At 53.6% G+C, this 26,767-nt stretch overlaps 1 protein-coding gene across 1 annotated transcript in view; it reads left to right on the forward strand.

Moving 5' to 3' along the window:
- Positions 1-26,767, forward strand: part of CPAMD8 (C3 and PZP like alpha-2-macroglobulin domain containing 8) — a 70,975-nt gene that overhangs the window by 516 nt on the left and 43,692 nt on the right. The window contains 17 exon segments of the mRNA XM_047698661.1: positions 4,102-4,253; positions 5,579-5,601; positions 7,702-7,867; positions 7,949-8,001; positions 8,305-8,322; positions 8,730-8,784; positions 10,606-10,719; positions 12,052-12,136; positions 13,331-13,439; positions 15,678-15,905; positions 18,854-19,024; positions 21,553-21,681; positions 25,043-25,191; positions 25,193-25,231; positions 25,673-25,805; positions 25,807-25,845; positions 26,422-26,571. Of these exon segments, the coding sequence (XP_047554617.1) occupies positions 4,102-4,253; positions 5,579-5,601; positions 7,702-7,867; positions 7,949-8,001; positions 8,305-8,322; positions 8,730-8,784; positions 10,606-10,719; positions 12,052-12,136; positions 13,331-13,439; positions 15,678-15,905; positions 18,854-19,024; positions 21,553-21,681; positions 25,043-25,191; positions 25,193-25,231; positions 25,673-25,805; positions 25,807-25,845; positions 26,422-26,571 (1,813 nt within the window).

Genomic DNA, 26,767 nt, shown 5'->3' on the forward strand with positions numbered 1-26,767 from the left:
CACCTTGGTGTGACGGGGGGCGGGGGAGCTGTCGTCTTGGATGGCGATTTCAAGTTGTCCGAGGCGTGGAGGCAAGAGGTGCGTGTGTCTTGGCTGGGAAATAGGAGAGACCCACCGTTCCCGTTTTCCTTGGGAGGGCGTGGTGGCGGGGAGGAAGTGTTTGTTTTGCTTCCACATTTTTCTTGAAGTTTGACTACAGAGCTTCTGGTGAGTTGACACAGTGAGGAGGTGAATTAACTAGCTACCAGGGAAAATTTCCCATGAGCTGGCTTCACGGGGAATATTTCCAGACCTGCCAAGTTGGGGTGAGCCCTGCAAGGCTGTTGGATTCGGGGGGGGGGGGCTCCTGGAGCTGCCCAAGCTCAGCGGGGTAGTCCAGCCTTGGCCTTGATGAGTAGGCTTGCTCAGGAGGTCCTTGCTTAGCAGTTTCCAGAAAACATGCCCACCATGGGACCAGGTGGGTGGGGTCGCTTTGGGAATCACAGTTTGAAAAGTAAGACTCTCTGCACTTTGAGCAGTGGGATTTACCTCCCCTGGGCCTTGTGAAATTGGAATCCAGAAAATTTTTGTCCTGATCTTTCCAAGCAGGCATCCTTTAAAATAGAGGTTTTCATCCGGGTTGGGGGCGGTGGGGGCGTTGTTTCCCTGGGCTCATTGGGCAATTCTAGGGGCATTTTTGGTCTAGAACAAGGGGGAGTCAGTGCTGCTGGAATGTACGGAGTGGAGGCCGGGGATGCTGCAAAACATTTGGGCATCTGCAGGTCCACCCCCGCCACAAAGCTTGACTGGGCCCTAAATTACAGACCCACCTTATAAAAACCAAGTTTAGAGTCTCTAGGTTGCAGAGTTTCCAACGGTTCTCAAGAGTGTTTGCCTCTGACTAAAGTCATCCTGGGATATTACCTTCTGCCAAGGGAGATGGAATCCCTGTGTTGGGGGAGACGTGCTGGGAAGGGAAGTTGCAAAATTACTAACCTGGGTTTCTAGATTAGCCTGCCTCTAAGCCAGATGTAGACCACCCACTAGAGGGATTCCAGTTTAGGAATAGCCCCTATTCCTATAGGATACCCACTTCTGTGACCCCTATGATTTAAAAAAAAAGAGAAGATTTTATTTATTTATTTGAGAGAGAGAGAGAGAGAGCACGAGCAGGGGGGAGAGGCAGAGGGAGAGGGAGAAGCAGGCTCCCCAATGAGCCGGAGCCTGACTTGGGGGGCTCCATCTCAGGACCCTGGGATCATGACCTGAGCCAAAGGCAGACGCTTAACTGACTGAGGCACCCAGGAGCCCCGACCCATGTGATTTTTGCATGAGGAATCCCTGACCCCAGAAAGCAACATGAATTTGCACATTATCATAAAATCAGTACTGTCTGGGGCTCCTGGGTGGCATGGTGAGTTGGGCATCTGCCTTTGGCTGAGGTCATGATCCCAGAGTTTGGAATTGGGTCCCACATCGGGCTCCCTGCTGCACGGGGAGTCTGCTTCTCCCTCTGGTTGGTGCCGGGGCCAGCAGACACTACACATCATGGACAAAGCACAGGAATGTGCTTGAGGCAGTATATGTTTCTCCCCACTGTCGCTGAGTGACACCCCATTTGCATGAGAAGCCAAGAGAACGCATAAGACCCAGGATCAGTATATATCCTGGTCAGTGCTGGATCTGGACAGTGCATTCATGTACCCCAGGGTCACTGCGTGCTCCAGATGTTGCTGTCACATGCCCAAGATGAATCCATGCTCTGTGCATGGCCGAGGCCAGGAGCTGTGCACAGAAACTCTGTCATTGCGGGTGGTTGTTGGTGCTGGCGTTGGACGGAACATTGGACCCCTGGGTCATTACTGGTTCCGGTCATTGCAATGATCTGGGCTGCATACCTATAAAACAAGGGTCTTTGCACATTCCCATCGGTGTTGGAGTTACCTAGGAATTACATGGTATGTCCCGAGGTCCTGGCAGGCTCTGGGCAGTCCTGAAGTAGGACAGTCCACGTAGAAAACCAGAGCGCGTGAACTTTGGCCACTGTTCAAGCTGGACAGAGCACAGCGGGCTCCCAGGGTCAGTGCTGCGGCCAGACAGTACCCAACAGGAGCCCAGTGTGTCTTCTGAAATGCCAGATTTTTCATTAGGTTTTTTTTTTTTTAAGATTTTATTTATTTATTTTACAGAGATCACAAGTAGTCAGAGAGGCAGGCAGAGGGGGGGGGGGAAGCAGGCTCCCTGCTGAGCAGAGAGCCCGATGCGGGGCTCGATCCCAGGACCCTGAGATCATGACCTGAGCCGAAGGCAGAGGCTTAACCACTGAGTCACCCAGGTGCCCCTTTTATGAGGTTTTAATGAAGTCCACTTTATCAATGATTTCTTTGATGGGTCGTCCTTTTGCTATCTTACGCATGAAATGTTTGCCTAACCCCAGCTCCCAAAGCCTTTTTCCTGTTTTCTTCCAGGGTTTTTAGAGTTTTACACTTATTAGATCTCTGACCCTGTTTGAGTTCATCTCAGTGCACGGTGTTCAGTCAGGGTCTAAATTCGTCTGTTTGTGTGGGGATGTCCAGGTGTCCTGGAGAGAATTTTTGAGACACGAAAATCTCCCCTACTCTCATTGCCTGGCCTGGTTTCTCTTTCGCCTGTTTCCTTCTGGTGCCTGTAGTTCTCTGCATGGCTGGGTTTTTGCTTCCTTTGCTGTCTGGGCTCTTGGTGCTTTGCTGTTGCACTGTGAGCGGTTTTCGTAGTTAAAGTTGAATGAGATTTTCTGATGATCCATGGAAGGTTGTAGAATACCAGAGGCACAAGCCCAGGTGGAGAGGACCCGTGCCTTAGGTCAGGTGCCCTAAGGGCGCCCCAAAGCTTCCCCCGGTGTGACTGTGGGACCTGTGGCATGTTCCTTCTTCTTCTGGAGTGACACCTTGCCCATCTGGAAAGTAAGAAATTGTTCTCTATCTTCCAGGACAGGCCCGTTTGGGTGCCACAGTTCACAGAGTTTTCTTGTTTCAGGCCATTTCAGGTTCATTTTCAGGGTTTTGTTCTTAAGATTAGTTCTTAAGATTTGTTCTTTTTCTTAGGGACGCCTGGGTGGCTCAGTTGGTTAGGCGGCTGCCTTCGGCTCGGGTCATGATCCCAGTGTCCTGGGATCGAGTCCCACATCGGGCTCCTTGCTCGGCAGGGAACCTGCTTCTCCCTCTGCCTCTGCCTGCCTTTCTGTCTGCCTGTGCTCGCTCGTTCTCTCTCCCTCTGTCCCTGACAAATAAATAAATAAAATCTTAAAAAAAAAAAAAGATTGGTTCTTTTTCTTTTCTTTTCTTTTTTTTTAAGATTTTGTTTATTTATTTCACACACAGAGAGAGAATGAGAGATCACAAGTAGGCAGAGAGGCAGGCAGAGAGAGAGGAGGAAGCAGGCTCCCTGCTGAGCAGAGAGCCCGATGCGATGCGGGGCTGGATCCCAGGACCCTGAGACCGTGACCTGAGACGAAAGCAGAGGCTTAACCTACTGAGCCCCCCAGGCGTCCCTTAAGATTTGTTCTTAAGAATGAATTTAGGTCTTAGATTTGTTCTTAAGAACAAATTTAGTTCTTAGATTTGTTCTTAAGATTAATGCTGCAGGAAGCTCCTTGTTTCTTTCCACTGGGTTTTGGAGTCTGGCTGCCTGGGTTTGAATCCTGGTCTCTTACTGGCTTGGGCACGTGACTTGGCTTTCCAGCGCTTAATCTCTGACTCTGTAAATGGCTTTTTGGCACTTGTCACAGAGTGGCTGTGAGGATGAAGTGGGATCCTGCCAGTTATTCAGGAGAGTGGTTCAGTGTTGGTGTGGCACTCGCAAAGGTCCTGTGGCAGAATGCACTGACTACAAAGGCCAGAGGCCAGAACACGGACGTTGGAAGGGGTGTGGTGCTGGATAGATCCAGAGGGGGCTTCAGAGATGAATGAGCCAGCCCCTGGTCACAGGGAGCTCACAGGTCGGTGGGGGACACACAGACACAAAATGACAGTGTCATCACGGTGTGGGCAGGCGTAGATGGAAGACCATAAAGGGAGCACTGTGACACGGCCAGAGGTGGGTCAGACAGCTTTTGGCCTTCACTGAGGTTTTCCTCTCCTACAGGGCCTACCTGATCGCTGCACCCTCTGTCTTCCGCTCGGGAGTGGAGGAAGTCATCAGTGTGACCATCTTTAATTCCCCCGGGGAAGTCATGGTCCAGGCTCAGCTGGTGGCCCAGGGCGAGGCGGTGGCATGGAGCCAGGGAGCTATCCTGGGTAGGTCCCTGGGGTGCCTGACCAGGGCTTCCTCTCCCTCGGCAAAGTGGTCTTTGGGGCTCAAGCCCCCAGCCAGCTTCTACCCTGCTGTCCTTGGACAGCAGATAACAACAGGGCGGGCCTCCTGGACACAGGTGGTGAGAGCAGAGGGCCGCCTCAGGGCCTGTAGTCCAGCAGGGCAGACACCTGATTCCTCACGCAGAGTGGGATTTGGCCACAGGAGACACAGAGAGAGGAAGTCGGGACTCTAAGACCAGCAAGTCAGCTCCTATCCCCCAGGGAGAAGAGGGAGAGGCTGGCCTTGAGTGGAAACCAGGAGAAGGCTTGGGTAGGCAAGAGTGCAGGCCGTCCTGACTCTGGGGCTATCCCAAAACCCACATCAGGTTGGCTTCAGCAACAGTGTTTATGGGCTGTCATAACTAGGAAAGTCCACTGGCATCACTGGCTGTCGATTCCCAGCGCTACTTCGGAATGGGACTGTGTCTCCCACAAGCTGATAGAGTGACAGGTTCTCCAGACCAATGAGACAAGTCCCAGCATCCTCTGACTGGCCTAACTTGGGTCATGTGCTCAATCCTGACCCAACCCCTCTGACCAGGGGAGAGGCCTATGCTGATTGGCCCACTTTGGGTCATGTGCTCAGATCCGAACCAATCACTTGGGTGGGGGAGGGCCTATGTAGATTTGCATAGAGCAGAAGAGAGATGGGTGGAGCCACACCAAACCTCCCGAAATGGGATCTGGGCAGGTGACTTTCCTGAGGAATTTGGGGTTTTGTCAGTAAAAAATGGGGAACGGATACTGGGAGGCAAAAACAGTAGATGCTAAATCAAGTCTTAGAGGCTGGAAAGCCAGAGAGGTGTTACTATGGTAAATGATTCAGCTTGGGTCAAGAGAGAGGTGATGGGAAAGCAGATAGATTACTGGAGGGAGGTCCACTGGGGACCTCAATCTCCTCTTATTTCTCTTTACCCCCTTCTTGTTCCACTCCCCTGGAATTTTCTCTTTGGTCCCTTCACAGCCTACCTTGGGTTTGGGGCCAGGAATGAAGGGAATTATTAAGTGCGCAGGCTGGCCAACTTTCCCCTGAGTAGCTTGGCTTCGTCTATCCCCTCTGGCCTTTAGGCTCTCACCAGCTTGGAGGAAACCTCTCACTTTTCTCAATTCCAGCCCAGCCCAGGCCAGATCAGCATGACCCAGTATGTGTGTTTGTCCACAGACAATCCCTCTAGGTTGAGAAGGCCCCAGTTATAAGGCTGCAGCTCAGGGAGGCAGGCAAACTCAGCTCCCAATTTAACTGTTTTCATTTAATTTTTATTTTTTAGATAAAGGGACAATCAAACTGAAGGTAAGCTTTCAATTTTTAACATCTTCATGAACCCTACCTTGGCAATAATTGATTTGGAATGGAATAAGAGAAGTTTCATGTGTGGTGAGAAAAATCATTAACAGTGATGTCAACAGTGAATAACGAAGAAAAAATTGAGAAAAGGAGAAGACTTACTTGTAATCCCATCTCCCCATACTTTTCACTCTCTCCTGTTTCCCCATAAATCCTCATCCACGTAGAGACATTTCTTTCAAGTTGCAATTAGATGGTAGACCCCTTCGTGCTTCCTGCCATTTTCTCTTAGCACACTGTGTAAATATACTTCCATGTGTTCAAATCTCTATAATTGTCATTTGCCTTCTATTGTTTTTTTTTTTTAAAGATTTTATTTATTTATTTGTCAGAGAGAGAGAGGGAGAGAGAGCAAGCACAGGCAGACAGAATGGCAGGCAGAGGCAGAGGGAGAAGCAGGCTCCCTGATGAGCAAGGAGCCCGATGTGGGACTCGATCCCAGGACGCTGGGATCATGACCTGAGCCGAAGGCAGCTGCCTAACCAACTGAGCCACCCAGGCGTCCCTTGCCTTCTATTGTTAACCACAGCCCATTATGTCTCTTTTATGAACTAGTTTACTAACCCTTTCCACCTAATACATGCTTAGATTTTTTTAAAGATTGTTTTCAGGGTTTTGATAACATAATCCAAACATCACTAGCATCTCTGTGCATAAAGATGACTTAGCATTCTTTTTTGTTGAAGATTTTATTTATCTATTTGAGAGAGTGAGAGTGCATGCATGCTTGAGTGGGGGTGGGGGGGGAGAGGGAGAGCCTGTTGTGGGGCTCGATCCTGGGACTCCAGGATCATGACCTGAGCCAGAGGCAGACGCTTCACCGACTGAGCCACCCAGGCACCCCAAAGATGTCTTAGCATTCTGAATGCTTGCCTTAGACTGAACACCCCAAAAGAAGATTGACCAGGTTAGGAACCAAGCCTCCTCCTTGGTCCTGCTTTGTCTTTGAAGACACAGCAGTGCCCCTTCACAGCACCACCTGTGACATGGTAGAGACCCAATTTCCCACAGCTTCACCGGCATTGAATATTACTACTTTAAAATTATTTTATGAACCAAACCACATCATAGGCAATTCTCTGATGTGGGTTTTTAAACTGGAGTCCTTGGATTTCCAGGGGCTCACCAGCCCTGAAATTGTGGGCATTTTCTGTTAGCTGTTCCTTAACTTTTCTCAGACACTCCAAGGAGTCCTGGAATGAATGGGCGACACAGAGAGTCATCCTGAATGACAGCATGTCCTCCCCCAGTGATCCGTACAAAGTCCCAGAAGCAGTTCCTCTCCCCTGCAGGGTGTCCCTAGTGCCTGAGAGCTGTGGGACAGAGGTTTTCCTGCCCTACCGATGATGGGAGAACCTTTTCTCTAAGGCAGCAGCTCTCACCTAGTGGGGAGGTTTGCCTTCGCCCCCGACCGCAGCCCTAGGACATCGGGCAGTGTCTGAAGACCTGTTTGGTTGTCACAACTGGGGAGGGCACCTCATGGGTGCTTAGCACCCCACAGTGCTCAGGACAGGCCCCATGACCAGGAGAGAGCCAGCCCCAGCTGTCCGTAGTTGGGAAGCCCTTGGTAAGTCCCCTAGAGCTGCCCTTTGAGCAGGTCGGCTTGCTTGCGAATCAGAAAGCAGGGCTGCGCTGGACAGGGGTTAAGATTACGCCTGATCCCTGGTGGCTGCACATCCGAAGCACTCTTCCTGGGATCATTGCCATGGATTTGCAGACCAGACCCAGGAAGGGCTGTATAATTCTAGGAGAGGGAGCCGGGACTCCAAGAAAAGTCTTGGGATCCTTAACTCTTAGAATATCTCCTGATGAGCAGTTCTCAGCTTGGGTAAGGGGGGATTCTGGCCCCTCCGGAACACTGGCAGTGGCTGGAGACATTGGGGGGGGGGGCTACCGGCATCTGGTGGGCGGAGGCCAGGAATGCCGCTCTGCATAATGCAATGACGGGGAGCCCCCACCACAAAGAATGATCTGGTCCTAAGTGTCCATCAGTGCCAACGTTGAGAAACACTCTGTTGCTCGCAAAGCTCTGTGGTCTGCCTGCAGGTGCCCACGGGCCTCCGGGGCCAAGCCCTCCTGCAGGTGTGGGGCCGCAGCGGGTGGGCGGAGGAGCACCCCCTCTTCCACAACCAGACCTCCGTGACGGTGGACAGCCGGGGCGCCTCCGTGTTCATCCAGACCGACAAGCCGGTGTACAAGCCGCGACACCGAGGTGGGCGGCTCTCGCGGGAGTGGAGGGAGGGGAGGGCCAGCCGTGGCCTGAGCTGCCGCACGTTGTCTCCTTCCCTTCCAGTGCTCATAAGCATCTTCACTGTCACCCCGAACCTGAGGCCTGTCAGCCAGAAGGTGAGATCGGCTTCTCAAACCCTGGGAAACCCTGGGCCTGGAACACACCTGCCCCGGGCCACCTGGCCTGGGGTACTGCCACCAACTGGTCTTAACTCCCCCACCCCGTCTCCTGCTGATTTCATTCCTTCCAGTTTCGACCTCTGGTCTGGGTTTTGGCCTGCGGCTCTGAGTCCCCTGGGGAGCCAGGGGGAGGTCTGTGGGACAGAGGGAGGCTAGAGCACTGGTGGGCGGGTGGCGTGTGCTCGCAGGGCTGGGGACCCACAGGGGGCCGTGCTCACTGCCTGTCTGTCTGTGTTGCAGCTGGAAGCCTACATTCTGGTAAGTGGCCTGCAACCCCCTCTGCTCTGCTCTCAGTCTGCCCCCACCGTCTGCGGCCGAGGTAGCCTGTGCCTGTCCCAGCCCCTCACGAGGCTTGGACTGGGTGCATCCCAGGCCCTGGGACTGGGTGCATTACCCTGGGACAGGCTAAGCGCATGTCTGTCTGTCTCTGTAGATTTGCACACAGCTCCCTAAAAGAGGAGCAGATCTGGCCCCTTTTGTCCCTGTGTCCTCGGACCAGTCCCTTCTGTGCCCCAGCTCTCATTTGCTCCCGTGTATTCATCTGGGGGGGGCATGCCCTTCACGCTTGTCCCACTGTAGAGAGAGGGCTCGGAGCGTGCACACATATGCCGGGCATACACTGGCTGGCCTGGCCTGAGTTAACTATGGGGGTTCGTCCCCCGCAGGACCCCAGGGGTTCGAGGATGATGGAGTGGAGACACCTGGAGCCATTCTGCTGTGGTAAGCCTCTTCCCAGCCCCTCCCCTTTCTCCTTCTGTAGTTCTGGAGGCTGCACCTTTGGGTGGCAGATGCAGTAAAGCTTCCAGGAGACTAGAATGTGCTCCGGATGCACCCCTTCCCTACAGCATCGCACCCCACCCAGGGTTCTCTAGTCCCAGCGTCCGGCTGAGGCTCCTGCGTATAACTGGAGGCCTTTTGGGGAACATCGGGTCTTGTTTGCCGGCACCCCCGTCATCTTCCTCCCACTGAAGATCTACCCCATCACCCCCTTGGGGGTTCCTGGACCCCGAGTGCCTCTGTGAGTTCAGGGCCACTAGGAGGCAGGTGGATCATGCGGGTTTGTGCGATGTCACACTTCCGGGTCCCCTGGCCTGGCCTTGAGCCCTCTTTCTGGATCTGAGATGCTCAGGGAGGGCTGACAAGCAGGGACAGGGCTTGCGTGCGTGACTGTCCTTCCTGGAGTTCTGAGCCCGGGGCTGCAGGGCCTCCGGTGGAGCCAAGGACAGTACTCCGACTCTCTTGGCGATCCATCCCACGTTCTCCCGGGCACTCAGCCTGCTTTCCCCTTCTCCACCCTCCCCATCGGCCCCTTTCCCTCCCTCTCACTAACTCATATCTCCCGGGCACCGAAGTAGATGCTGACAAAGGGGGAACTTTCCGCCCAGTGTGGGAAACAGACTTTAAACCACATGATAACATCGGCTATGATGAGAGCTAGGAAGGAGAAGTACAGACTCAGAGCCGGCAAAATGGAGTTCTTGCCCAGCCTGGGACGGCAGAGGCAATCCTAGAAGGCTGCCTGGAGGAAAAGGCCTTTCCAGCAACGAAGTGGAGAAGGAGCAGACGTTAGCCGGGCCAAGTGAGGGGTCAGAGAACGTGTTCCAGAGAGAGGCCCAGCATGCAGGAGGCCCAGTGGATGGCAGGGAGAGTGAGGCTGGGCTCAGGAAGGAGGCCCGACGTGTCAGGAATGCTGATACGAGAAGCAACAGTGAGACCCGAGGGCCTCTCAGGCTCCAGGGAGGTGTATGGACTTGATCTCCAGAACACAGAGGAAGGGAACGAGCAGCCTCCCATTTAAAAAACTTGGAATATGTGTGGACCAGGGGTTCTCAACTGGTGCGATTTTGCTCCCGGGCTGGGGGTGGGTGGTGTCTGGTAATGTTAGCCATGGGCTAATGAGGTCCCCTAGAAAATGTATGTTGGTGACAGCCCCCCCCCAAACCTCCTCTGACCATCAAAGGCTCCGAATATGGGAGGGAAGAGACGGTTGGCCGGCATGTTTTCCAATTCCTTAGTGACGGAGAGAAGCGGTGGGACTGTTGTAGTCTCTGGGTATTCTCTGGAGTCCTGCTGAGCTGCTTGCACGATGTCCCAGGCACAGCAAGTCCCACTCGGGAGTGACAGATCCCCAACTCTCCTCCCAGAATGAAAACAGCTCCTGCGGGGTTCTGACGAATGGACCCAAAGCCGAGCCTTCCTCCTCTCTCTGCCTGAGACTGGTGGCATTTCCTGGTGCCCAACTGCAGGGAGAGTGGTGTTTTTGTCTTGAAGCCTGTTCAGAATCTGTGCTGGATTTGGGCAGCCGTTACCACCTGGTGGTGGTGGGGGAGGTGGGAAGGGTTCTGCCCCCAGGTCCCAGCATTATATGGGAATATTTGGGGTTGCCATGACTTGGGGGGAGGAGCTAGTGGCATCGAGTGGGTGTGGGCTCAGTGTCCTGGGATGCACAGGGCAGCCCGCAGCCATGGAGTATGATCAGGCCTGGCTGGCTCTCTGCACACGCTCTTGCCCCAGGATGACCAGGCGTCTCTCCGCACACAGGTGTGGCCAACATGACCTTCCCCCTGTCTGACCAGCCGGTGCTGGGAGAATGGTTCATTTTTGTCGAAATGCAAGGCCACGTGTACAACAAGTCCTTTGAAGTTCAGAAGTATGGTAAGCCAGAGACTCTTAGGGGTTCACCTCTGGGCGAGACCACAGACCCGGTGACGACACTGATGATGGGAGAGGACGGCGGCAGCCCCATTCGCTGGGGCTCAGTGCAGAGCGCTGGGCACTTCGTTGTTTCTCTTTTATGAGAATTGTCATAAAACACACATAACAAAATTGGCCGGCTTCGCTATTTGTAAGTCTACAGTTGTGCGGCATTAAGGGCTTTTGGGTTGTTGGGCAGACATCACCATCGTCCACTTCCAGAATTTTTGCATCTTCCTAGACTGAAACTCAGTCCCCACTAAACTCCAACTCTCTGCCCCCTCCCCAGCCCTGGGCCAGCCTGCTGTCCTACTTCCTATTTCTATGACTCTGACTCGGCCAGGTGCTTCGTGGAAGTGGGACTGTACAGTGTTTGTCCTTTTGCGTCTGGTGTATTTCACTCAGGATGATGTCTTCCAGGTTCATCTGGGTCATAGCCTGGGTCAGAATTCCCTTTTTATTATTTTTATTGTTGTTTTTTTTTAAAGATTTTATTTATTTATTTGACAGAGAGTGTGCACAAGGAGGAGAGCAGCAGGGAGAGAGAGAGAGGGAGAAGCAGGCTTCCTGCTGAGCAGGGAGCCCAATGCGGGGCTCGATCCTAGGACCCCAGGATCATGACCTGAGCCGAAGGCAGACACTTAACTGACAGAGCCACCCAGGCGCCACTTCCCTTCCTTTTTAAGTCCATTTCTTTCAACCTCATCCCAACCCTGTGCACAGATGGGGGAGCTGAGAAGTTGAGAGGCATTTAGGAAATAGCTCAAGTAACAGGAGCTGGGGAACAAACACAGACCAGAGGAGGAAAGGCTGTAGAGGACAGGGATGTAGGTTGCAAGCGACAAGCCCAGTGCAAACTCTGAAAGTAAAAGGAAGCGAATTTATGGCATTGCGTTGCAAACTGGAAGGACCAGCTTCTTTGCGTTTCCACCGTGCAGATTCTGGGTGTCGGTGTCCATCCCTCCTCCCCAAGCTGCCCAGCATGATCAAATGGCTGCACGCTCCCAGGGTTGAGCACCTCTGGGCCCGCCTGCACGCAGAGTGCGTGGCCTAAACGTGATGAAATGTGGGCCTCTGGGGAGAAAGAGTGTGCTTCCCCCCAAAATAGGAAATAACAGTGGGCCAGCAAAATCCCCAGAAAGCTGCCAGCGATCAACGAAGGGTGGGGGTGTGGATTCCTGTGGTGTTGCCTGGCTGCGGCTTTGCTGGTACCCCTCCCACAGCGCCAGGACCTTCTGAGGCCACCCCAGCGGTGGAAGTTGCCTCTCCCTTCTCTTCGCTCTCTCCTTCCAGTGCTGCCGAAATTTGAGCTCCTTATTGACCCGCCCCAGTATATCCGGGACCTGGACGCTTGCGAGAAGGGCACTGTGCGGGCCAGGTGAGAAAGAGGTGGTCAGCATGGGCGAGCCCCTCCCCTTGCAGACACGCCCCTCCCTGGGGCATGCCCTCCCCCATGGGCCTGCCCCTCCTCCCTCAGACTCGTCCCCTTGGTGGGGTATCCCCCTCTTCCCACATTGTTTTCTCCCTGGGGGGACACCTGTCTCCCTCCCCTTCCTGTGTCGCCCTCTTCCTTGCAAACAGCACCCACAGGGAATGGGGTGACCCGCAAGGGATTTCTTGAAGGGGTTGCCTGTCTCATGACCAGGCTTATAACCAGCTCCAAAGTGAGGGTTGACCAGAGGGTGTCCAGAGACACTGTCCCTTTCTGGGGTCCCCCAGGGAGAGTGCTCCAAGGCCTGTGTTCCCGCTCAACTCTCTCATCTGGAGCTTGTGGTTGAGGCCATTCGCTTGCCCTCTGCTCCTCCAGCTGTGTGGGTTCTTTTTTATTTGTTTGTTTTTTTCTTCTTTTAAGTAATCTGTATCCCTAACATGGGGCTGAGATCAAGAGTGCCCCACTCTATGACCGAGCTATCCAGGTGCCCCTGCCACGTGTGTTTTAAAATCCAAGGATGTTGTCAACTATACTCAAATTAAAAAAAAAAATTCACACACCTTTTCTATAGTCTAGAAAATACTATCAAAACAGCTGGTGTTATTTTTTTATTCACTGTCATCTGCCGTCTTAGTCCTGGGCCCCTGTAAGCAGGTGTCCCTTCTGCCTAAGGCTTGACAAACACATTTAAGTCTTACTGGCACCTCTGAGGGGATAATTTTATTTCCATTTTCTGGGTGATGAAACCAAGCAGTATGATCCCTGATTCAAAGTTGAATTCACCAGAACACTTAGGCCCAGGCTTCCCTGATGCCCACAGTTGTTCGATCCTCTATTGTCCTGCTTCAACAAGTAGTAGGCCCAGTGGTGGTCTCACATACCCTCCCGCTCTTGGGTTCAGAGTTCCTCTCTGACCCTTGGTCTCTTTTTCTGTCAAATACAAGTCCCGGTGCAGAGAATTGCTGGTCTCTCTGTGCTGACTCTTCGCTGTGGGAAGGGCTATAAGCTCTTCGCTGTAGGATGAGGGAAGCATCCTTGGATCAGCTGGTCACATCCCAAGGGGGCTTGGCCTTCCCGAGACTGGCCCCTCCCCTCCCCTGATGCTTCCCTGTGAAATTAACCCCCTTTGTTTTGTTCTAGGTATACCTTTGGAAAACCTGTCTCGGGGACCTTAACGATCAATATGACTGTAAATGGCGTGGGGTACTACAGCCAGGAGGTGGGGCGCCCCGTCCTCAGAACCACAAAGGTGAGTAACAGGGACTTCCATGCTGCTCTTCCAATGGATCCCTTCTAGGCCTGCTCTTGGGTTCAACTCCGTGATCATTTACTTTATTTTACTTTCTAAAACAGTTTATATGGTGAGGATTTTCCCAGTGATAAAATTCCTACAGGCTGATCATGGAAATTTTAGAAAATATTAAAAAAAAAAAAGAAGAAATAAAGGTGATTTCTTCTCTGATAGACAAAACCACTATTGATAGGTTGATGTATGTCCTCCCCGGATAGTATGTGCAAAGTTTTTTAAAGAAATAGTTTTATTAAGATACAATTCACGGACCATGCAATTCAAATACACACATAGAACGTAGGATTCGGGGGTTTTAGTATGTTCAGGTTATGCCACAGCCATCACAGGCCAGAGTTTGGGTATTTCCACCATCCTCCCCAAATCCCTCACATCCTTTTGTAATCTGTCTATTACCATCCCCAGCCCCGGGCGACCACTGATCGATCTGCTTTCTGTCTCTATGAATGTGCCCGGTTTAGATGTTCTGTATACACGGAATCGTATGCTATACGGTCTTTCGTGTCCGGCTTCTTTCGTCTGGCACGATGTCTCAAAGCTCATCCCCCTCATAGCAGGTGTCCAAGCTTGGTTCCTTTTTAACAGCCAAGTAATAGTGCATTGTATGGACGGACCACATTTGGTTTTTCCGTTTACCCATTGATGGATATTTGGGTTTCTCCCACTTTTTGGGCATTCTAGACACTGCTGCTCTGAATATTTCACGTACAGGTTTGTGTGAGGCCAGACGTGTTCATTTCTCTTGGATGTGGCATTCCTGGGTTGTGTGGTGTGGAATTAAATAGACTGCCCGTATGAGAATGAGCAAAGGGTATTTATTCGGAGCTCGCTGTAGCAAAGGGAGTCAGCCACCATCACCCCCAGTTGGCAGACTCGAAGCTTTATTGTGAGATAGAGGGAAGGCTTCAGGTGTGTCCCTGCTGGAGGCTAGTTGGCACCTAGAAGGGAAGCATTCCGTAAGATTGGTTAGGGATGCATGTTTGGTTTTCTCAGTTGGTTCTAAGGCGTAAGGGCAAAATGGGACACCTGGTTGGCTCAGTAGGTAGAGCGTGCGACTCTTGATCTTGGAGTCATGAGTTTGAGCCCCACCTTGGAAGTAGAGTTTACTTAAAATTTTTTTTCTTAAAAAGGGGTGCCTAGGGGCACCTGGGTGGCACAGTTGGTTGGGCATCTGACTCTTGTGGTCGTGGGATCGAGCCCCGCATCGGGCTCTGCACTCAGCCCAGAGTCTGCTTGAGAGGCTCTCTCTCTCTCCCTCTGCCCTTCCTGCTAGTGTGAGCATGCTCTCTCTCTGTCTTTCTGAAATAAATAAATAAATCTTTAATAGAATAAAATAAAAAGTGGTGCCTGGCTGGCTCAGTCAGTAGAGTAAATGACTCTTGATTTTGGGCTTGTGAGTTTGAACCCCACGTTGGGCATAACGAAGACTTAAATCTTAAAAAGAAAAGAAAAAGAAGTAGGGACGAAAATCAGAGAAACTGTCTGTTATTAATCCAGTTCTAGCCATTTGGGTTTGGTTGTTACCGGGCTGTCTTCCTACTAGCTGCTAGACCTCGGGGTCAGACTTCCTTTGAGGCTCGTTGATCATGGGTTGGCCATTTTTCTATATGGTCCTGCCATGGTCTGTTTAGGGGTAACTGAGTTTAGCCATTTGAGAAATTCCCAGACTGTTTTCCCAAGTGGCTGCATGACTTCACAGTCCCGTGTCTATAGAGCCTGGAGGTCCTCTGCCTCTGTGGCCTCCAGCCCTGGACCCTGTCATCCCTTCCGCTGGGGGTGGCCCTTGCCTTGATTCTCTGGCTTACTGAGTAGTGGTCTCCAAAGCTGTTTCTGGAAGGGGCTTGTTTGCCAGGCCCCCGGCTGGGTCCTGAGATAGGGGTCAAATGGGGGCGTTCTGTGCCCTGGGAGTGGGAGTGGAGTGAGTGTGCCAAAGGGGGGAGGGTGACGGTTCAAATCCATGCCCTGCTGTCTGCTGAGGGCCAACATCTTAGTCCCCAGGACATGCTGCATCTCCAGCAAGGGATGCAGTGACCCATGACACAGGTTGGCCATGTCCCCGCGTGTCCCCCCAGCCCTCCCGCAGCTGGTGCGTCCTGTGCTTCAGATGGGGTTTTGAGACTCGTGCCTCGAAGCTGTTCCCACCCCGAGTGAGCACACTGTGTGCACTTCTGCCTCCAGATCCACGGCTCCCAGGAATTTGACATCTGTGTGAAGGACATGATCCCTGCCGATGTCCCCGAACACTTCCGGGGCACCGTCAGCATCTGGGCCACGGTGACCAGTGTGGACGGGAGCCAGCAGGTGGCGTTTGATGCCTCCACCCCCGTCCAGAGGCAGCTGGTGGACGTCCGCTACTCCAAGGACACCAGGAAGCAGTTTAAGCCGGGCCTGTCCTACGTGGGGAAGGTAAGCACTGGGGACGGCGCCCGGCGGGGGGCCGTCGGAGGGCGCGGGCTCTGCACTGCCTGCCCCCCAGCTCCACTCAAAGACCACCGTGAAGCCTCTGCGGATACACTGTGGGTCCGCAGTGGGGACGCTGCTGAAGATGGGGTCCTTTAATTGCACTGTGTCACCTTGGCTCTTGGTGTCCGAGGGCTGTATTGCAGAGTGTGGCAAGAGCCGGTACCGTAGGGTGAGGGCAGTGGACATTTGAACTAGCGTCCAAAGGAATGCCTCCCGCGCAAAGCAGATCTTCTGCCCCCGAGACGACTGACTCAGATCCCTGGGGGGAAAGTGGGATTTTGAATAGGCTCCCACCTCCTACCCACCCACCATGCCGGTCTTAGACACCGTTAGGTTGTAGGTGACCAGAAACCCAAGATCCTTATCCTAATAGTTGCACTGAGCATTTGTGTCCTGTGGCAGCAAGGCCAGTGGCGCCCAGTGCCACCCCAGAGGGAAGCTGGTGGCACCCCTGACCTCAGCCTTGTCCACCACCTGCATCCCTGACCCCTCTTGCCCTCTGTGGGCCACTCACAGGATCCTGCTGGTGTGTCCTCATGCTGTGTCCTGCTACTCCCGCTCTGTTCTGAGACCTCCTTCCTCTCTGTGCCCGGATCCCAGTCCCGCCTGTCCGCACACAGAGACACCCCTGTGTGCCCCTGGCTTTGAGGGTCCCGGCTTGTAAAGAAGCTAAAGCCCAAAGAGCAGGGTCAGAATGGGCATGAAGAAAGGGCTTGGGCTGTCAGATCAATGAAGGGAGCGTTTCACGTACAGCCGGGAGATCCTCCACCATCGGCATTAAAGACCAGAGCTATAAGTGGGGACCATGCAGGCAGAAGCCCCTGTCACTCTGCCACCAAGTATCTAGACAGGCGAGGGACTAACCTAGGGTCCTTTGGGGCCCACGGACTATATTTCTTTCATACCATTCCTGTCTTTTTTTCTTTAAAGGTTTTATTTATTTGAGAGAGAGAAAGAGCACGCACATGTGCAGAGGGGAGGAGCCGAGGGAGAGGGAAAAGCAGGCTTCCCCCTGAGCGGAGAGCCCGATGCGGGGCTCAATCCCAGAGACCCAGGATCATGACCTGAGCCAAAGGCAGACCCTTAATCCACTGAGCCCCCTAGGAGCCCAATCCACTGAGCCCCCAAGGCGCTCCACCATCCGTCTTTTGAACCCCTTGTTCTGACTCCCTTTTCTGCCTGTCTGAATGAGGTCTGAGCATCACAGGGAACGTTCATAGCATTGCCCATGCTGTTCCTACCCCGGCATGGCCCCAGGCCAATGGCCAGCACGTGGTGATTCCTACGCTGTGATTTGAACATGGAGACCAGTGGGCTAGAATACAGAGCGCAGAAATAAATCCACACCCCGGATGGATACTGAGTCCCCGGATGCTCCCCTCACCGAGTACCTGGGATACCCTGCTTCTAGTTAGCTGTCTATAGCTTCTCCACACCAGTAGCCTCCAACTGGGACACACCTGAAGGCATCCCTCTTTCTTGCTCTAAGGCTTTCCCACTTCACCTGCTTTTCAGCCTCAGCCAAACACAGTGGTGTTGGCTGTGACTCTCTTCCTGGAGCAGGCTCTGAGTAAATAGCCTTTACCCATTCTCTGTCAGGTGGTCTTCATTTAATTCCACACCACGTGGCCCAGGAGGTCGACTTTACCACGCGGACCCGGGCTAGCGGCCAGCATGTGGTGGCTTCTACCTTGTGACTCATTTGCCAAGTCCAAGGTTGTGACGGTCCTCCCACCCCGCCCACCCATCTCTAAGTGTTTCTGAGTTCTAGATCTTAACGTTAGGTCTATGATCTGTTTTTAACTTTTGTAGATGGTGTGAGGTAGGGGTTCACTTTCATTCTTTCACGTGTGGGTTTCCAGTCGTCCTAGCCCTATTTGTTGAGGAAACTGTTTTTTCCCCCATTGGATGGTCTCGCACCCCTGTTGAAAACCAATTTACCATGGATGTGTGGGTTTGTGTCTGGAATCTCGGTTCTGTCCCGTCGATTGCTATGTCTCTTCTATGCCAATACCATGTTGTCTTGATTATTGTAGCTTCCTAGTGAGTTTTGAAAATTGGGACATGGGGGCTCCTGGGTGGCTCAGTTGGTTAAGTGACTGCCTTCAGCTCAGATCATGATCCCAGGGTCCTGGGATCAAGCCCCATATCAGGCTCCCTGCTCGGTGGACAGCTTGCTTCTCTCTCTCTCTCTGCCTGCCACTCTGCCTAGTTGTGATCTATCTCTCTGTCAAATAAATAAATAAAATCTTAAAAAATAAGAAATAGGGACGCCTGGGTGGCTCAGTTGGTTAAGCAGCTGCCTTCGGCTCAGGTCATGATCCCAGCGTCCTGGGATCGAGTCCCACATCAGGCTCCTTGCTTGGCGGGGAGCCTGCTTCTCCCTCTGCCTCTGCCTGCCATTCTGTCTGCCTGTGCTCGCTCTCTCTCCCTCTCTCTCTGACAAATAAATTTAAAAAAAAAAGAAAGAAAGAAAAAACCACAATTATAAAAAAAGGGGGCACCTGGGTGGCTCAGTGGGTAAAGCCTCTGCCTTCGGCTCAGGTCATGGTCTCAGGGTCCTGGGATTGAGCCCTGCATTGGGCTCTCTGCTCAGCAAAGAGCCTGCTTCCCCCTCCCTCTCTGCCTGCTTCTCTGCCTACTTGTGGTCTCTCTCTCAAATAAATAAATAAAGTCTCAGAAAAAAAAAGAAGAAAATTGGGACATGTGAGTTATCCTTTGTTCCTCTTTTTCTTGATTATTTTGGTTATCTGGGGACCCTTGCAATTCCCTGTGACTTTTAGCGTCAGCTTGACTTCTCGGGGGAAGTTGGCTGGGATTCTGATGGGTGTTAGATCAGTTTGGGGAGCGGAGCTGCCCTGACCGTGTTGAATCTTTGGTGACCCTTCCAGGTGGAGCTGTCCTACCCAGATGGCAGCCCAGCCCGGGGGGTGACGGTCCGAATCAGAGCAGAGCTGACACCGAAGGACAACATCTACACCATCGAATCTGTGTCCCGGGGAGGTCTGGTGGGGTTTGAAATCCCCTTCATCCCCATGTCAGCGCAACACGTGTGGCTGGAGGTGGGTGAGTTGCTTGGACCTGTGTCATTCAGCCATGAGACACAGCCTTGGTGGGTTCCCCAGTCCATGCTTGGGCACCAGCTCGGTGGACCTGTGACCTACTGTTGCCCTGAGGGAGTTTACAGCCTTTGATGGGGAGTCTGGAGGATGGATAACCAGCCCATCCCAGGGCAAGATGGGAGGTCAAGGACAGGTGAGTGCTTCTGGCTCTGTCATGCTGAAGGTGGCTGGATCTCATCCTGTGGACTCTTGACCTTGGGGAGGGTCATCCAGGCTGCTCCTGGGAGGGTGGGACAGCATGTAAAAGCCAGAGGCCAGGCTGAGTCCTTTGGGAAGTTTCGGAGGAGGAGGGAGCTGGCAGGGTGCCCCTGACCTCAGCGGGATACTTGGGATTTACTCAGAAGGCAGCATCAGGGGGACAGAGTGATCTGACTTTGGATACTCAGTGGTTGCTCCGGTAACCATCATGAGAGGGTACCCTGGAGAAGCACGGGTGGGCAGACAGGACGCAATGACAGAGAGGCCACCAAGTCTGGAGCTGTGAAGGTAGAATGGGCAGGACAGGAGGTCCCATTGTCAGGGGAGGGAGCAGCAGGAGTGCTAGAAGATGGTGTCCTAGTACCCCCCGCCCTGGCTCTGTGGCGGCCCCACGGGCTCTGGGTGGCAGGGAAGGGGTGGGAGGCAGCCTAGAGTAAATGTGTAGGTGGAAGCCAAGGACACTTGGGGTGACTGTGTCCTCTGTGGGGCGGCATGTCCTTACAGACTTTTAAGCATCCAAGTTGCAAACTCAGGGGTCTCTAGGCTACAGCTCTCCAATGGGCTACAAATTCGTTACTACAATTACAGCTTTTTTTGTTCAATGATCAAAAGACATCCCTTTGTTTGCATTAGTCCCCTAGCAATTAAGTTGCAGCAAAGCCCCGAAATACTACAAATACCAGAATTAGCTGAGTAATTTTCTGTCTCATAGATACAGGTCTAAAAATTAGCTTTTCCCCAAAATGGCACTTTAATAGAAAGGTATTCTGTTAATGTTATTAAATACTGCTTAGGAAAAGGTCTTTAATTCTTTTAAACGGAAAACAAATGGTAAATGTTAATGATTTTTACTTTCTTTGTTTTTTAAAAGATGTATTGATTTATTTTAGAGAGAGAGCATGAGCGGAGGGGAGGGGCAGAGGGAGAGGAACAAGCTGATGCGGGGCTCGATCCCAGGACCTTGAGATCACGACCTGAGCCAAAATCAATTTGGACGCTTAACCGACAGCGCCACCCAGGCACCGCTAATTATTTTTTAACTGAGTGTAACTGACACATTGCCGTATGTTGGTTTCGGGTGGACACCGTGAGTCGGTCCATATTCCCTCCTGTCATGAAACAGTCACCATGGTAGGTGTGCTCAACAGCCCATGTCACACATCGTTATACACTTTCTTTTCTCCTTGTGAAAATTTGGAGATCTACTCTTCGCAACTTTCCAAATATACAGTACAATATTGTTAACTATGGTCACCACGCTGGACATGCGATCCCTGAGGCTTATTTTTTCACTGGAGATTTGTGTCTTTGGCAATCACAGTTTTATTACAGTGAAGTGACAAATTAGGACCAAAGAGAGTGAGGCAAGGGCCCCTGGGTGGCTCAGTGGGTTAAGCGTCTGCCTTTGGCTCAGGTCATGATCCCAGAGTTCTGGGATCAAGCCCTGTGTCAGGCTTCCTGCTCAGTGGGAGCCTGCTTCTCCTTCTCCCTCCACTCCCCCTGCTTCTGCTCTGTCAAATAAATAAGTAAAACCTTTAAGAAAACACAGCTCTCGTCAGTTGGGAGACCCCGGGGCCTTTAAAGTCTACCTCCCGGAAACTGGGGACAAAGTGGGCCAACTTCTTTATTCCTGATCCCACAGAAATCTTCGATCTGTACCTCCGTCCTCTCCCTGTGTTGCCCTCTAGTCTTTCAGCAGCACGTGAAGGGAACAGGCTCAAAGCCCACGGGAACAAGAGCCGTGTAACGGCCCCTCGCAGGGCTTAGCCGGGGGTGGGGGTGGTGTGGTGTGTGGAGGGGAAGGGCTTGAGCTCAGGGAGCGGCAGGGTCCAGAGCCCCGGGGCTGCTGTCCCACACGGCTGCTCCTTCTGTCCACCTTCTCTGTGGTGTCTTCCCAGGCCTGTTATCCCCTCTGAGAAGCCACCAGGCCACCAGCAAGCCAGAGAGGGGGTAGGGGATGGGGAGGGCTTCCTAATATGCCCGTGATAGAACTAGCTCTTGGTGGCCTCACGAGTGACCTGCGTCTGCCTGAGCGCCCTCTCCCCACCCCAACACCCTGGGACCAGTCTTGGTTACTTGCTTCGTGGAGCTGAGAAGTAGCACGTTAAGGCACATTGGACCCCAGTCTCTGAGAACGGGGGAGAGGGGTCCCCAAAGGCAAATGGGAACATGAGAGGGTCTTGCTGCAGGCCAGGGCAGGCAGAGGCATTCCCCAAGACCCCCTTCCTCCACCAAGCCCCCAGGTCTTGACCAAGTACTTGTTTCTTCAGACCAAGGTGACGGCACTCCATGGAAAGCCCGTGGGGGCCCACTACCTGCCCAGCTACCTGTCTCTCAGCAGTTGGTACTCCCCCAGCCAGTGCTACCTTCAGCTGCAGCCGCCTTCGCGCCCCCTGCAGGTAAGGCTTGCAGGTGTGTCCTCCCCCAACCCTGCCCCCCCGCCCCCCCCCCGGCCCCCTCCCCGAGCGGCGGGAAGGTGGGAAGCAGTGAGCGTGATGCTGGGACTGATGCCGCAGCCCTGCCTCCCTCTAGCAAGGGCGGAATTCCTCGGGATGAACGCCCGCCCGTCATTTCATTATGGTGAACACTTAGGCTGTGGCCCGGGGTTTACTGTGATAAACCTGGCCCTTGGGGTGCTGTCCCTGAAGATTAGCAGCTTGCCTTACAGGGTGGCACGCCTGTTACAGTCAATGAGCCAGTGTCCATGCGTCTGCTGTATTCACGGCAGTCTGCAGGGTGCATTAGGGACCTCTCCTGGCATTGCAGGTTCCATGGGTTTGGACAAACGTAGAATGACACGCATCCAGCATTATACTATCATACAGAATGGACTCAGTGCCCTGAAAATCCTCTGGGTTCCCCCCTCCCCCCACCTGTTCATTCATCCCTCCCTCCCCGCCAGTCCCCGGCAACCACCCGTCTTTTCACTCTTTATCTTTCTGCCTTTTCCAGAATGTCATATCATGTTGGGAGAAGTGAAACCCCCTGGGGTTGTATTTGGGTTGGAGGCACAGTTTCGATACACACGCACATAGGAAGTCAGGTCATGAGATTTATATACAGATCGAAGAGTGGGGTGGGTGGGTGTGCAGTGAGCCTGGCGGGTGGGGGAAGGGTAGGCCTTTGCCCCAGGTCTGAAGTGAGCAGGAGACGACAGCAGGGCAGCAAAGCGCCTGTGACTCATAGGTGGCTGAGGAGGAGGTCACTAACATTTTGGGCATCAGTGCTAAGTGGTTATTTGGGGGGAAAATGATGGGGCCAGAATCCCAAGCTCGGGTCCTCATCCGAATGTCCAGACTCAGTGTGTAAGCAGCTGGTCAGGCCATCAGATGCCCAGGCAGCAACTCAGAACAGCTGTTTTTTCCATCCGACGTACACAGTCATCCCCCCTTATCCGTGGGGATACATCCCTACATTCCCAGTGGCTGCCCGATACGGCGAGTAGTACCAAACCCTATGTTCTTTCCTATACATCCGTGCCTACGACACAGATTGACTTACAAATCAGGCACAGTGAGATGATTACCAACAATAATTCATGATAAAACAGAACCACCGTAATAATATACTGTAATAAGAGTCACAGGACTGTGGCTTCTGTCTCCCAAAATACACTGTACTGTGCCCAGCCCGCTTGTGATCCCACCGTGGTGTAAGGTCTACGCCAGGGGATGAAGGAGGGCAAATGACACGGGCGTTGTGATGCGGTGTTCGGCGGCCCCTGACCTTCCCATGACATGTCAGAAGGAGAATCTGCTTCCAGACCCCCGCGGATGGCGGGTAACCGAAACCACGGACAAGGGGGATGGCTGTAGTCGGAACCGTACAGCACGCAGCTTTCTGATGAAAGCATTGCTGTTTTCACTTAACAATTTGCATCGAAGGTTCTGCCCTGTCTGTCCTATGGTATGGACGAACAGTGGTTGGTTTACGCCCTCATCTCTTGAAGGGTAGATGGGTCATAAAGCACCCTATGAGCTCCCTTAGCTGAGAGGCCTCCCAACCTTGCTCCCAGGCCTCCCCAGCCCTGTAGACCTCTGGCGCTCCCTTTCCGAGAGCCGCTGCCCGGAGCCGAGGCAGCTGGGATACAGGTCAGAGGAATCATGGCACCGGAGCTGCCCGTTTTGGGGGCTTAATGGCCCTCTGCAGGGGTTATGAGAATGAGAAACTCGGAGGAGATTATGCCTGGCTGGGCCGGACATGCTGTTCTTGTTGTAACACTATTCAAGCAGCAGTGCGTTGTGGGGGTGCTGACCTTGGCCGCTGTGCTGCGGGGGCGGGGATTAGCCTGTCCCCAGCTGCCGGGACTGCAGTTCCCGCTAGGCAGGGACTTGGCTGGGCCACTCAGACTTTCCTCTCGGAGGGACATCTCCGTCCTTCCTGAGTGGGGTCAGCAGGCTCTGGCCCCCTCACCCCCACGACTGTCACCAAGGGGCCCTGGGCACAACTGCAGAGACACACTCTTGAGACAAGAGCGGCCCTGCTGGGTCCAGCCTGGGCTCTGGTTTCCCCTTCCTTCAGCTTCCTTCATTCTGCATTAGAATCAGGCAGAATTGCTACATCTGTGCTGCTCTCGTGGGGTCCTGGCAAGAAGCACAGATTGAGGACGCACCACCGTTGCTGGAGCTGATTTTACCCCGGGGTCGGGTCTGATTCCTCCCAGCTCTTTCCCCTTGTGAGGGAGGCTGCTGAGTAATCGGGGTGACCTTCTGAGACCCGAGCCACAATGTCCTGACACCCCAGCAAACTCCTTCCCACCCCCCTGCCATGCCTTTAGCGTCACTGACAATCCATTGCTACAATCCATTATTGCCAGAGGCACTGCATGGTGGCGGCTCTGAATTCTGTCATTCCTTCTGCGTTTATTAGCCAGTGTTCCTCTGTACAAAGAAAGAACTTTCTGTCCCTCCTCCCTACGGTTGTTTTTGTTGCTGTGCAGTGGTTCAGGGTATGTTACTGACTTAGGGACTTAAAAAAAAATTGCTCAATAGGTTCTAATTTGTTACCATACTTTATTTTAAATTTTGGAATAATTTAAGATTTTCAGAAGAGTTGCTCAGACAGTGCAGGGAGATCCTGCGTATCCTATTGTCAGCTTCCCCTGCTGATTTTAAGTTTTAGGAAATTGTCTTTTCACTGTTGCATTGTGAGAGTTTTTTATGTGTTCTGGACCCTAGACCCTTAGCAGATCTGTGAGCAGGGATGCTCAGGGTCTGAGGTTTTTATTGGGGGGCGGGGATGGGCAGTTGCAAAGCCCTGGGTGACCACCTGCATAGCCAACCTCAGTCCTAGCCCCTCCAGACGTGACACTGATACAATGTGACGCAGCACCCCTGCCCCAGCTCTCATAAATCATATTACCAGTATCTGGTGTGGCCTGAGGCCTTGGGTAGACAAAGATGCTTATCAGGCAGGGCATTTCAGAGACTTGGAGATCCCCTCTAGGGGGTGAGGGGATGGGTTGGGAGACAAAGGCCAGACCTCTCTTTGGGCCAGGTTCACTTCTTTGCTACATCCCACCCCGTCGAGAGCTTCCACACCAGTAGCACACTCCGTCTGACCACAGTCCTGGTCGCAGAGCCGTGGCTGAGGCTGCCACGGGGGCACGGCCACTGCCCACTGCCACGATGCCCCGGTCTCGGCTCTGAGGCCAGAGCCCCTGCCCAGCTATGTCCTGGTCTCCCCCGTGGCCCCAGAGCAGCCATCTGTCCCAGGCTATGGGGTGCCAGGCAGGGCTCCCATGCTGCGTGTCTCCCCCAGGTCGGAGAGGAAGCCCATTTTCCCGTGAAGTCCACGTGTCCCTGCAACTTCACTCTGTACTACGAGGTGGCTGCGAGGGGCAACATTGTGCTCTCAGGCCAGCAGCCCGCCCCTGTCACCCTGCAGAGAAGCAGGCGCGCGGACCCCAGGGACACCCATTCGCGTAATGCACCTTTCTGAGACAGGTGAGCCCGGCCCCCGGCAGGAGTTCCTCGTTCCTTCTGAACCACTGAGACAGGGGCAGGTCACCCCGGAAAGGAGGGATAAGCAGGGCTCAGCTGGATCACTCTCCTCGTGCTCTGCAGGGGGCTGAGCAGCACCAGGCCCCGCCCACTAGATGCACTCCCAAGTCGTGACAGCCAAAAGTGTCCCCTGGGGCGGCAGCACGGCCCGGCTGAGAACTGCTGACCGGCATGATGCTTTGGGAATCCTATCCTCTCCCATCATTTTGGGTTTCCCTTCTCTTCTAGGTGAAGTAATGGGGTGGTGAGTATCCATGGAGCTCTCGCCCAGGGCCATCCCCTCCCCCTGCGGTGCCCTTGTCCCCTTCATGGCAGCCTGGGGCGTTGGTGGTCCCATCATGGGATGCTGGATTCTCATGCCTCTCCCCACCTTTGACTGGTCCTAGAGGCCTCCTCCTGCCCCAGCAGCCGAGGTCAACGTGTGTGTGACCTCCCTCCGGCTGGCCGTGAGCCCCAGCATGGTCCCCCTGGGCCGCCTGCTCGTCTTCTACGTCAGGAGAATGGAGAAGGGGTTTGCCGACAAGCCTCCAGTTTGCCGTTGAGACCTTCTTTGAAAACCGGGTAGAGCAGGGGGAACTAGCCAGGGAAGCAGGGGGGGTGGGGACAGGGAAGTGCCGTCGGGGGCGTCTGCGCCCAGGTGGGCTGCACATGGCTGCCTTTGGGATCCCAGAAGGTGTCCAGGCGGGATTGGAAGGGGCTGCTCTGCCTTCAGGAGTAATTACGATATAAGTTGCATCTTTACTTCTCGGAAAGTCCCCCAGAGGGGGATTGCATTAAATCCACAAAGGGAAAGCGGTCCCACTGTTCTCTGTCCCCACTGGGTTCCAAACCTAAGGGACACTGCTCCTGTCCCCAGCAGTGGGCTCAGTCTTCTGCCCCACCTCTCTGCAACCCTTGGAAAATGGCTGCCCCAAGCCCTCAGCCAGCACCTGTCTCCCCCACCTCTCCCCTCACTCTTCCATCCTCGGCACAGAATGTTCCAGTTGCACAGGCCTTGTTCCTGTCACTCTGCCTCCTGGCTTTGTCCTTGCCTGGGCAGCAAGGCCATAGTCCCCACTGAGCTGGTGAGGGCCGGCGCTCATTGGCAGGTGGAGAGGGTGGCCAAGCTCCGGATTTCTCTGCTGTATTTGGGTCCAGGTTTCACTGACGTATTCGGCAAACGAGACCCAGCCTGGGGAGGTTGTGGACCTGAGGGTCAGGGCTGCGAGGGGCAGCTGTGTGTGTGTCACTGTGGTGGACAAGAGCGTCTACCTGCTCAGGTCTGGATTCCATCTGACTCCGGCCCAGGTGCGTGGGGGCCCTCGAGCGTGGGTCCAGCACCCCCAGAGCGGGGTGGGGGGGGTTCTTCCTTTCCAGTAAGTGAAGGGCCTCATATGAGTCTAGATTCTTTCTTTCACTAGGGAGCCCAGTCCCTGATGGTTTCTTTGTAAGTGAAAGATCTCGGGGTTAAATTTCATCAGATTCTTGCGATGTAACAGCGTCC

This window comes from Lutra lutra, chromosome 1, assembly GCF_902655055.1.
Source record: "Lutra lutra chromosome 1, mLutLut1.2, whole genome shotgun sequence".
In the NCBI taxonomy this organism is placed as follows: Eukaryota; Metazoa; Chordata; class Mammalia; order Carnivora; family Mustelidae; genus Lutra; species Lutra lutra.